We start from the raw sequence: 12,479 nt of genomic DNA, 5'->3' as shown, positions 1-12,479 counted from the left end.
GACTGGCCCTAGGGAACAACTGTCTGCCCTCACTATGTCCGGGACAGCCAAGTCCCAGGCCTCCTCACAGCGTTTTGCTGATGAGTGTTGAGAGAGAACATGGCAGTCTATGTGAGAGGGCGGCACACACTGCTCTGCCTCTGTTGGTGCCCTGCCAGCTGTTCCTCCCCCTGAAGACACAGTGGGAGGTTTTATGCTGGCTTGCAAAGCTGTCAAAATTATGCTAGAAGAGCATCTAGAATCTTTTCACACTCCCTCACTATTACTGCCTTTTCAGAGGACTGTCCTTTCTTCTCTGTGTAGAGCACTCTATTTAAGATGTGAATATTCCCCAAAATGCTTTCACAAAGAGTTTCACAGAAAACCAGAGGAAGGGTTAAGACTGCACAGGGCTGGCCCAACCATTTGCTGTGTGGTGAAGAATTTCAGTTTCATTACCTAGATATTTTACACAAATTGGAAGGAATGAAAGGCATTTTGTGGTATTCTGAGGAATAGAGGCTTGACATCAATACAGAATTTTCATCTTCTTTCACTATGTCTAAAGGCTAGTTAACATCAATGTCTGTTGTCAGCTGCTTCCCCCTCCCTCCCACACACACCACAACTGGGGCCTTTATTAGACTAAAAAATATATGAGACAAGAGGGTGAAAGAATGTAAATGAAGCCATGCAAATTTGTTAGAAAAACAGCTTTAAGTAGATGGTAATCAACAGAGGGTCTGTAATGTCCCTCAAACGGGAAAGACAGTATTTATGAACATCAATTATTTATAGATTACCTCATTCATTCTAGAATATCCTGAAGATATTATCTACACATTTTTATTTGAAACAAAGGGAAGACCATAGTTTGTTCAAATTGCTGTCATGGGATTAATTTCATTTGGGTTAGCATCTGCTCTCCTCCCCAAAGACTTTCCCTTGGTTGTGGAAATTTAACATTCCAGGACAATTTAGAAAATGCTCTCTTGGTTTGTGAGTCAGGAGTTCTGAGTTTGTGCAGTGAGCAGGTCTATGCGGACCTACCCACAAAGGCTGAGGGAGCTGAGAAGCCAAAGAAAGAGGCTGACAAATCCAGTTTCTCAGAAAGAAACATTTAATAAGAGCTTATGAACAGAAGTGATGTCTAGGAGGCCATGCACCAGCCCTCCAGAAAATATCCTTTATATAGCAAGGTTTTAGGATAAAACATGTGCAGCTGGTCAAGGTTGACTTTCTTGCAAAACTTATCACGGGAGCGATTGGATAAGCATCTTTATGAGGGGTTATCTATGCTCTGGGCACTATTTCTTTTATGAGGGATAATCTATGCTACAGGCATTGTTTAAAGACTTTGCTGCAGAACAAACCACCTTGGTATGCAGGAGTCAAACCACCAGTTAGCATGGTGGTTTCACTCCAAGATGGCATCACTCCTGCCATGCAACAGGCTGTTTTCCTACAGTTTTAATTCTAATTCTGTTACTATGTGAACTTTGATAAGACACCTGGTGTTTAACTTTCTACTTGGTAGGGGCAAAATGGTGGGAGAAGGGGAATGAAAAAAAAATCTCTTACTAACTGAAAAAATATACTGTGAAGATAAAAAATGTCTAACATTGTCATATTGGCAGTGTTTTAAACATGGCTGTGCCAAGTCTGAGCATGCCATGAAGGCATGGGCAGGATGTATGCCAGGCCTGTGATAATGGTAGAGATTTTTGGGCACTGACTATGCTTCCTGTTGTCTGAATAGACATGGGGGCAATTACAGAAAAGTGGCTGAGAGCCCAGGACAGAGAAAATAAAGGGGAGGCACAGCCGCAGCCGCCGTGAGTTGGCATTTTACCACGTCGGGACCCTCTTGTCTTTATGAACTAGAAGGGGCCCTTAGACAGCTGCTGCTGCGTAAACCTTAAATAACATTGAAAAGGGTTGATGTGAGAGATGAATAGGAATAATGGGACTCTGATCTGGCTAGTTAGAAGCTCGAGGTTAGTCAATTATGTGAGCTAGCAATCTATTAAGTTGATGTTAAGGAGGAAGACAGACTTTTCGCTCCATGTGGGTGAAGGCTCTATTAAAGAGAGAGCCGATGTGGGTCAGGTGTAGGAGGTAGTAAGACACTAAAGAATTGTTCATGAGACACTCCTTGTGTGGGTGAAGGCTCATAAAAGCTCGCTCTCCTGAGCTGGGATATGTTCCAACCTCAGGTAGATACGAGTGAGGCTGATTTTGCCATGATTAGCAAAGTTACTTGAAAAAAAGAAAAATGTGGTCTTATTCTTGGATCTGAGTCTGTGAGTTTCAGCTCAGCTGCAGTAAAGCTCTCCAGGGCACGCCAAATGCTGTGTATTCATTGAAGGTTCCTGTTTGTCTCTTCCAGCTTCTGCCTCCTGCTCCTGGTACCTAATTTCTGCTCCTGCCTTCCACTTTCCTCCTAATGTGAGCTCAACTTTCAGCTTTCTCACAGGTTCTCCTTTCCTTCTGTTCCCTGGGCCGCTTCCCCCTCCCACAGTGTGTGCCTCCCCTCCGTGTGTTTGTGATGGAGGCGTGCTCTGTGTCCTTCAGTTCCCCTTTAGCAGAACAGTATCCATCTCCTCTTATCCCATGTGAAGTTTCTGTCACCTGCTGTGTCTTTACTGACCAGAATGAGCACTTACTCTCCTACATCTATTTCAAGTGTTAAAAATACAGAATTCCGGGCCAGGCACAGTGGCTCACACCTGTAATCCCAGCACTTTGGGAGGCCAAGGTGGGCGGATCACAAGGTTAGGAGTTAGAAACCAGCCTGACCAACATGGTGAAACCCCATCTCTACTAAAAATACAAAAATTAGCCAGGTGTGGTGGTGCACGCCTGTAATCCCAGCTACTCAGGAGGCTGAGGCAGGAGAATCGCTTGAATCCGGGAGATGGAGCTTTCAGTGAGCCGAGATCACACCACTGCACTCCAGTCTGGGTAACAGAGCGAGACTCCGTCTCAAAAAAAACAAAAAAAAACAAAAAAACGCAGAATTCCCTTTCTGCAACTGAAAATGACTTTTAATCTGATAAATACATTTGTCCTACTTTTACATTATGTGAGTTGTGATCTGTACAGGCTCTCTCCAGTAGCGTCCATTATACTATTACACCAAAAATTTATTCTGCTTTTTAATATCTCTCCTTTTGTTGTTGTTGTTTTTGAGACAGAGTCTTGCCCTGTCTCCAAGGCTGGAGGGCAGTGGTGAGATCTCAGCTCACTGCAACCTCTGCTTCCTGGGTTCAAGTGATTCTTGTGCCTCAGCCTGTCGAGTAGCTGGGATTACAGGTGCCCGCCACCACACCCAGCTAATGTTTGCATTTTCTGTAGAGAAAGGGTTTCACCATGTTGGCCAGGCTGGTCTGGAACTTCGACCTCAAGTGATCCACCTGCCTTGGCCTCCCAAAATGCTGGGATTACAGGCGTGGGCCATCGCACCTGGCCAGTGTATCTCCTACCTAGACAAAGACCTAGTCCTTTTAGAGAAAACTTAATTAAAACTTTGCAAAGATGTCTCCATTTAGCAGTGTCCATATAAGAAAAAAACAATTCTGAGCTCCAAATACTATAATGTGTTAATTACTTGCAACAACATTCATTACAATAACATTTGGTCATATTTAAATACCTCCCTTATGCTTGGTAAACTAGGTTGTAACCTGTGCTCTTTTGATTCTTTAGATGTTTCTTTTTAGGACACTGCCCCTAGAATGAAGCAGAGTCCTGGTAACTAGCCATTTCCACTCAGCTTTGTTCCTTCCTTCTTAAATCCCTTGGGCACTACTTGGGAGTTTACCACTAATTTTATTAAACTTCCTTTTATAGATTTCTTTATTTTCATTTTATGCACATTTTCTGCTCTCATTTCCTGCCCAAATCTACTTGGAAAACCATTTTTATTTTTTGCTTTACCTCCTAGTGAATCATGTGGCAAGTGAACCAACAGTCTGAATTTTTTATGGGCCTGTTTTGGGTTTTGTTTTGTTTTGTTTTTTTTTTTTTTTTGAGACCAAGTCTCACTCTGTTGCCCAAGCTGGAGTGCAGTGGCTCAATCTCGGCTCACTGCAACCTCCGCCTCCCAGGTTCAAGCGATTCTCCTGCCTCAGCCTCCCGAGTAGCTGGGACTACAGGCACACGCCACCATGCCCAGCTAATTTTTGTATTTTTAGTAGAGATGGGGTTTCACTGTGTTGGCCAGGCTGGTCTTGAACTCCTGACCTCGTGATCTGCCCACCTCAGCCTCCCAAAGTGTGGGATTATGGGCATGAGACACTACACCCAGCCTATTTTGGGTTTTTTTTACTCAAAATTCTATCTTGCCCATAACCTGGTTCATTTCAGGCTTAACTATCCAGGTCCTGGGCCTTGGGATTAATTTGCATTACTTACCATCATGTGTTTTCTGGTGAGAGCCCAGGCTGATCGTGGCAGCAAAAGCACCTCCTAATTGCCGATGAGAGCTTCCTGGCCACCTAAGCTGTCTCCTGCATCTACTGGTTGAGGTGTTTGTGTTGGGCAAGTCAAGGGTTAACTCCCATACACCTAGGGACTTTGCATTCCCATCTCCTCCCCACCCCTTAGTAGCCATGTAACTATTCCTTTTCTTTATTTTTTGAGATGGAGTCTCACTCTGTCGCCCAGGCTGGAGTGCAGTGGCGCCATCTCGGCTCACTACAAGCTCTGCCTCCCGGGTTCACGCCATTCTCCTGCCTCAGCCTCCCGAGTAACTGGGATTACATGAGTGTACCACCACGCCTGGCTAATTTTTGTATTTTTACTGGAGACGGGGTTTCACCATTTTAGCCAGGCTGGTCTCGAACTCCTGACCTCATGATCTGCCCATCTCGGCCTCCTAAAGTGCTGGGATTACAAGCGTGAGCCACCGCACCTGGCCGATGTAACTATTTCTTATCATGTAAAAGCTTATAATATTTTTGGAGTTCTGGCTTTTACCAGTGCTAGAATACCAACTGTTTTATATTCTTTAGGATTGAGTTTATCAGGTAGAACCACTGTGCCCATGTTTGTTCCAACTTTACAAACAGTTCATGAATTCCCAGTCATTAATACATTAACCAGTGTGTTTCCCATTGCATTCGTTTTTCTCTCCATTGGTTTTTAGAAATATTATAGAACCTATAGCTTTAATGGGCTATGCTTCCCTCTGGTGTCCTAATAAAATAGTTTGTGTCTCTTATAAATTGTTCCACTTGTGTGTCAGTTTTGACTTGTTTAAAAATATTATGTCTAGTTGATTGAACAAATCAAGATTATAAGCAGAGGAGAATAAAAGGGGCTTTACTGAAATGTCTTTCCTAATTCCCAAAGCCAAATGCTCTTCCTCTCCTTGAAATTTATCCCCTTTAGAATCTGTCTTGTGTTTACTTGGCACTTGAATCAAACTTCTTTCTTCTGTGTGTGATAACATTTTCTCCTAATCCCTGCCCCCCACCCCCACCCCTTCCCCCATCCCCTGCTCCTAACATTTTTTATGTGGGTCGTGACTTGTCTAAGCCATTCTTTGCAATCCAGACGTGGCTCCACCTATCCTTGGTGGCTGCTACATTTAGAGCAGCCAGACAGTTTGGGAAGGGAATATCAAGAGAACCTCTTGGCTTTAAAGAGTCAGCTGATAGAATTGTAGCAGGTTTAGTGCTCCATGAGAATTGACTGACCAGCTAAGGGAGCCCTTAGACAAAGTAAATTCTAGGGTCCATCTCAAGACAGTGCTAACTCATCGCTGCCCATGCTAAAGTTGTCTCTTTGTTTTTCCTAGAAGTTTCAGGCACCTGCAAGAGAGACCTGCGTGGAATGTCAGAAGACAGTCTATCCAATGGAGCGTCTCTTGGCCAACCAGCAGGTGTTTCACATCAGCTGCTTCCGTTGCTCCTATTGCAACAACAAACTCAGGTAAGTCAGCCCAAAACAAGCCATCTGTCTATAACTGGAACTCTCGAGGGAGTCTTTGGCTTTTAGAGCACTGGTGCTAAAAGCTACTGTGCTAATGATGTTCTGTTGAAGGCTCTTGAATAAAGTAAAAAGCATCATTTAGTGACAGGTCTTTCATACCAAATAATGATGGTGTTTGGAGCTTCTTGGTATATTGATATGTTAATTTACATGTTAGGACCGAAGCTTAAATAATATGAGTTGCAGGTAGAACCCCCTGTGACCTAATTTAATACAATGTTTTCCCTTGGTATCATAGAATCACAAAGTTAAGAAATCTCAAGAGGTTACTTGTTTAAGCCCTTACTTGTCTTAACCACTGTATAAATGATAATAATGGCAATAATAATAGCCCCTGGAGAGCATGTCTTTTTCTCTATGTTGCCTCACTTTATTTCTGAGAAAATAGTTGTTACATATCATTTCTTCCAAGTAACTCAAAGTGCAAATATAAATGTGACAAATCGGAGAAACATTCCAAATTAACTCATTTTAATCATAGAGTCTTACAGAAGGAAGTAACCAAGATGTCACTTTCTCCAGCTTTCCTTCCTGAGCAATCCTTCCTAAAATACTCTTGAAAGATGTTTTGGCATCTGCGTGACATTTCTAGCTATTAGATAGCTCTAGCTAGACAGCTTCTCCAAACACGCAGCCAAAGTGTACCTCAGTCACTTCCACTCATTGGTTCTTTTGCTGCCCACTATGTTAATTTTTTCTCCGAAGCACCTTTTTTTTTTTTTTTCGAGACAGAGTCTTACTCTGTTGCCCAGGGTGGAGTGCAGTGGCGCGATCTCAGCTCACTGCAACCTCTGCCTCCTGGGTTCAAGCGATTCTCCTGCCTCAGCCTCCCAAGTAGCTGGGACTGCAGGTGCCCGCCACCACACCCAGCTAATTTTTTGTATTTTTAGTAGAGACAGGGTTTCACTGTGTTAGCCAGGATGGTCTTGATCTCCTGACCTCGTGATCCACCCGCCTCAGCCTCCCAAAGTGCTGAGATTATAGGCGTGAGCCACTGTGCCTGGCCTAAAGCACCTTATTTCTTTTGTGGAAGTGCTGCTGTTTTATACCCACTTTAACATTTGTTACTCTTCAGAATGGTTCGTAACTTAAGGGAAAAAACTTTAAAAAGATAAAATTGATCATCCTGCAAGAGACACGAAATCTCCTAAAGGCTTGTCTAGGACTGACATTAGGGAAAAACTACCTCCTGTCAACTCCTCACCATTCTTCTATTAATCACAGCTTATATCTAGGTGTGGATATAAGGATCACACCTGTAATCCTAGCATTTTGGGAGTGCCCAGGTAGGAGGATCACTTGAGGCCAGGAGTTCAAGACTAGCCTGGGTAACATAGAGAGACCCCATCTGGTTTTTCATTTTGAGATGGAGTCTCACTCTGTTGCCCAGGCTGGAGTGCAGTGACGTGATCCTAGCTCACTGCAACCTCTGTCTCCCAGGTTCAAGCGATTCTCATGCCTCAGTCTCCTGAGTAGCTGGGATTACGGGCGGGCACCACCACGCCCAGCTAATTTATTTATTTTTTTTTTTTTCCGGAGATGGAGTCTTGCTCTGTCGCCCAGGCTGGAGTGCAGTGGCATGATGTCGGCTCACTGCAACCTCCACCTCCCAGGTTCAAGCAATTCTCCTGCGTCAGCCTCCCGAGTGGTTGGGACTACAGGCGTGCGCAACATGCCTGGCTAATTTTTGTATTTTTCATAGAGATGAGGTTTAACCGTGTTAGCCACGCTGGTCTTGAACTCCTGACCTCAGTCAGTCTGCCCTCCTTGGCCTCCCAAAGTGCTGGGATTACAGGTGTGAGCAACCACGCCTGGCCAATTTTTGTATTTCTTAGTAGAGATGGGGTTTCACCATGTTGGTCAGGCTGGTCTCGAACTGCTGACCTCAAGTGATCTGCCCACCTCGGCCTCCCAAAGTGCTGGGACCGCACCTGGCCGGAGACCCCATCTCTATGAAAAATTTGGGGAGGCTGAGAGTGAGGCTGGAGGATCACTTGAGCCCTGGAGGTCAAGGCTGCAGTGAGCTATGATCATACCATTGCACTCCAGCCTGGGTGACAGAGCAAGACCTAGACTCAAAAAAAAAAAAAAAAAAAAAAAAGGGCTGGGTGCAGTCGCTCACGCCTGTAATCCCAGCACTCTTGGAGGCCAAGACCAGAAAATGACTTGAGCCCGGGAGTTCAAGACCAGCCTGGCCAACATGGTGAAACCCCATCTCTATTAAACAATATGAAAATGAGGCCGGGCACGGTGGCTCACGCCTGTAATCCCAGCACTTTGGGAGGTCAAGGTGGGCGGATCATGAGGTCAGGAGATTGAGACCATCCTGGCTAACAAGGTAAAACCCCGTCTCTACTAAAAATACAAAATATTAGGTGTGGTGGCGAGTGCCTGTAGTCCCAGCTACTCGGGAGGCTGAGGCAGGAGAATGGCATGAACCTGGGAGGCGGAGCTTGCAGTGAGCTGAGATCATGTCACTGCACTCCAGCCTGGGCGACAGAGCGAGACTCTGTCTCAAAAAAAAACGAAAATGGCTGGGCGTGGTGGCTCACGCCTGTAATCCCAGCCCTTTGGGAGGCCGAGGCGGGCAGATCACGAGGTCAAGAGATCGAGACCATCCTGGCCAACATGGTGAAACCCCGTCTCTACTAAAAATACAAAAATTAGCCGTGCATGGTGGCACACACCTGTAGTCCCAGCTACTCGGGAGGCTGAGGCAGGAGAATCGTTTGAACCCAGGAGGCAGAGGTTGCAGTGAGCTGAGATCATGCCACTGCACTCCAGCCTGGCGACAGAGCGAGACTCTAACAAAACAAAACAAAACAAAAAAATACAAAAATTAGCCAGGCGTGGTGGCGCACTCCTGTAATCCCAGCTAGTCAGGAGGCTGAGGCAGGAGAATTGCTTGAACTTGGGAGGCAGAGGTTGCAGTGAGCCGAGATTGTGCAGCTGCACTCCAGCCTGGGCGACAGAGCAAGATTCTCTCAAGAAAAGAAAAAGAAAAAAAAATATATATATATGTATTTATATACCGTTAAGAATAGAGTTAATTCAAGCACGAAAGCTTGATGATGCCTACCCAGAAACACTGACTCCAAATGAATGGGGTCAGCATTCCAAAGTGGAGAAAGTTAAAGTTTCACTTACATAGAAATTTTAGCAAAGATTATGACATTTTTCATATAAGACCAGTGCATATACCACAGTGATTTGATTGGGTACAGATTGCTACATTCCAAGGAAGATTATCACTCACAAAGGAGGGATAGTGATCTGAGGGTGTCTTATCTCTGGTGCCCTTTGGTCTTCATAATTTATAGTGAAAAGAAAGAGTTGCAGCTACATGCTGTGTGACCCAGGTTGCATAGCCACATTCCTCTCAAGGCTCAGAATGATTTAAAGTTTCTATTACTGTTGTTGTTTTTTTTTTCTTTTTCTTTTTCTTTTTCTTTTTTTTTAGACAGTCTCGCTCTATCACAGTGGCGCAGTCTCAGCTCACTGCAACCTCTGCCTCCCGGGTTCAAGTGATTCTCCCACTTCAGCTTCCCAAGTAGCTGAGACTACAGGCACGTGCCACCACACCCAGCTAATTTTTAAATTTTTTGTAGAGATGAATTCTCACTATGTTGTCCGGGCTGGTCTCAAACTCCTGGGCTCAAGCAATCCTCTCACCCTGGCCTCCCAAAGCGCTGGGATTACAGGCATGAGCCACCGCACCCAACCCGTGCTTTGTGTTATGATAAGAAAACAAATGTGCTAAAATGGGGGTAAGGAATTCCTGGTCACTGAAGGGCTTTTAAAGATCTTTTTCTTACTTGGCATCTTCTGAAAATACTGGAATTGCCAGATTTTAGACTTCTGGTATAAGTGAGAATATGAAGATTTGCTAACTTCATGTTCTTTTTCTTTTAATGACAGTCTAGGAACATATGCATCTTTACACGGAAGAATCTATTGTAAGCCTCACTTCAATCAACTCTTTAAATCTAAGGGCAACTATGATGAAGGCTTTGGGCACAGACCACACAAGGATCTATGGGCAAGCAAAAATGAAAACGAAGAGATTTTGGAGAGACCAGCCCAGCTTGCAAATGCAAGGGAGACCCCTCACAGCCCAGGGGTAGAAGATGCCCCTATTGCTAAGGTGGGTGTCCTGGCTGCAAGTATGGAAGCCAAAGCCTCCTCTCAGCAGGAGAAGGAAGACAAGCCAGCTGAAACCAAGAAGCTGAGGATTGCCTGGCCACCCCCCACTGAACTTGGAAGTTCAGGAAGTACCTTGGAGGAAGGGATCAAAGTGTCAAAGCCCAAATGGCCTCCTGAAGATGAAATCAGCAAGCCTGAAGTTCCTGAGGATGTCGATCTGGATCTGAAGAAGCTAAGACGATCTTCTTCACTGAAGGAAAGAAGCCGCCCATTCACTGTGGCAGCTTCATTGCAAAGCACCTCTGTCAAGAGCCCAAAAACTGTGTCCCCATCTATCAGGAAAGGCTGGAGCATGTCAGAGCAGAGTGAAGAGTCTGTGGGTGGAAGAGTTGCAGAAAGGAAACAAGTGGAAAATGCCAAGGCTTCTAAGAAGAATGGGAGTGTGGGAAAAACAACCTGGCAAAACAAGGAATCTAAAGGAGGAGAGACAGGGAAGAGAAGTAAGGAAGGTCATAGTTTGGAGATGGAGAATGAGAATCTTGTAGAAAATGGTGCACACTCCGATGAAGATGATAACAGCTTCCTCAAACAACAATCTCCACAAGAACCCAAGTCTCCGAATTGGTCGAGTTTTGTAGACAACACCTTTGCTGAAGAATTCACTACTCAGAATCAGAAATCCCAGGATGTGGAACTCTGGGAGGGAGAAGTGGTCAAAGAGCTCTCTGTGGAGGAACAGATAAAGAGAAATCGGTATTATGATGAGGATGAGGATGAAGAGTGACAAAGTGCAATGATGCTGGGCCTTAAATTCATGTTAGTGTTAGTGAGCCACTGCCCTTTGTCAAAGTGTGATGCACATAAGCAGGTATCCCAGCATGAAAGGTAATTTACTTGGAAGTAACTTTGGAAAAGAATTCCTTCTTAAAATCAAAAACAAACGAAAAAAAACCACAACACATTCTAAATGCTAGAGATAACTTCAGTTAAATTCTTCATTTTAGCAGTGATGATATGCATAAGTGCTGTAAGGCTTGTAACTGGGGAAATATTCCACCTGATAATAGCCCAGATTCTATTGTATTCCCAAAAGGCAATATTAAGGTAGATAGATGATTAGTAGTATATTGTTACACACTATTTTGGAATTAGAGAACATACAGAAGGAATTTAGGGGCTTAAACATTACGACTGAATGCACTTTAGTATAAAGGGCACAGTTTGTATATTTTTAAATGAATACCAATTTAATTTTTTAGTATTTACCTGTTAAGAGATTATTTAGTCTTTAAATTTTTTTAGGTTAATTTTCTTGCTGTGATATATATGAGGAATTTACTACTTTATGTCCTGCTCTCTAAACTATATCCTGAACTTGACATCCTGAGGTATAATACAACGGAGCACTTTTTGAGGCAATTGAAAAACTAACCTACACTCTTCGGTGCTTGGAGAGATCTACTGTCTCCCAAATAAGCTTTTGTATCTGCCAATGAATTTACTGTACTCCAAATGATTGCTTTCTTTTCTGGTGATATCTATGCTTCTCATAATTTACTGAAAGCTGCAATATTTTAGTAATACCTTTGGGATCACTGTCCCCTATCTTCCATGTTAGAGCAAAGTGAAGAGTTTAAAGAAGGAATAAGAAAGAACTGTCTTACACCACTTGAGCTCAGACCTCTAAACCTTGTATTTCCCTTCTGATGTCCCCTTTTTGAGACACTAATTTTTAAATACTTATTAGCTCTGAAATATATTGATTTTTATCACAGACAGTATTCCCAGGGTGAAATTAAACCAACTATAGGCCTTTTTCTTGGGATGATTTTCTAGTCTTAAGGTTTGGGGACATTATAAACTTGAGTACATTTGTTGTACACAGTTGATATTTCAAATTGTATGGATGGGAGGGAGAGGCGTCTTAAGCTGTAGGCTTTTCTTTATACTGCATTTATAGAGATTTAGCTTTAATATTTTTTAGAGATGTAAAACATTCTGCTTTCTTAGTCTTAGTCTGAAACATTTTTATTCAATAAAGATTTTAATTAAAATGTGAGCTTTTCAATGTTTCTCTTCCATTATTTTCTTACGTTATTACTGTCTCTCAGGATCTACTTTTGCAGTTTGGGAAGAAAAAAATGGTACCACTTTTTCAAGTTTTAGTTGAAGAGAAGCATCCTCAATACATTTCACCACTAGATGGTAGTGTTGGGCTGATCTTGGATTTCAATCCTCCCTGAAGGAAGACAAGTTTTTCTGGAAAATTGCAGGCAACTTGGCAAGAGAATTAATATGTGCATTCAAAATGAGCTATTTTACCAATTCGAAATCTAGTGGTTTTTATTGTTTATAACACT

The 12,479-nt window shown here is 43.4% G+C and overlaps 1 protein-coding gene across 4 annotated transcripts in view; it reads left to right on the top strand.

Moving 5' to 3' along the window:
• The window catches only part of LIMA1 (LIM domain and actin binding 1), a 111,117-nt gene extending 98,939 nt beyond the window's left edge, over positions 1-12,178 (top strand). For all 4 annotated transcript variants that reach the window (XM_063646925.1, XM_054445583.2, XM_063646927.1 and 1 more), the window contains 2 exons: positions 5,783-5,916; positions 9,895-12,178. In XM_063646925.1, coding sequence (XP_063502995.1) covers positions 5,783-5,916; positions 9,895-10,903 — 1,143 coding nt within the window. In that variant the 3' untranslated portion in view covers positions 10,904-12,178. The remainder of the gene's footprint in view (positions 1-5,782; positions 5,917-9,894) is intronic.
• Positions 12,179-12,479: the final 301 nt, after the last annotated feature.

Source organism: Pongo pygmaeus, chromosome 10 (assembly GCF_028885625.2).
Source record: "Pongo pygmaeus isolate AG05252 chromosome 10, NHGRI_mPonPyg2-v2.0_pri, whole genome shotgun sequence".
Classification (NCBI taxonomy): domain Eukaryota; kingdom Metazoa; phylum Chordata; class Mammalia; order Primates; family Hominidae; genus Pongo; species Pongo pygmaeus.
This window is presented reverse-complemented; position numbering and strand designations above follow the sequence as displayed.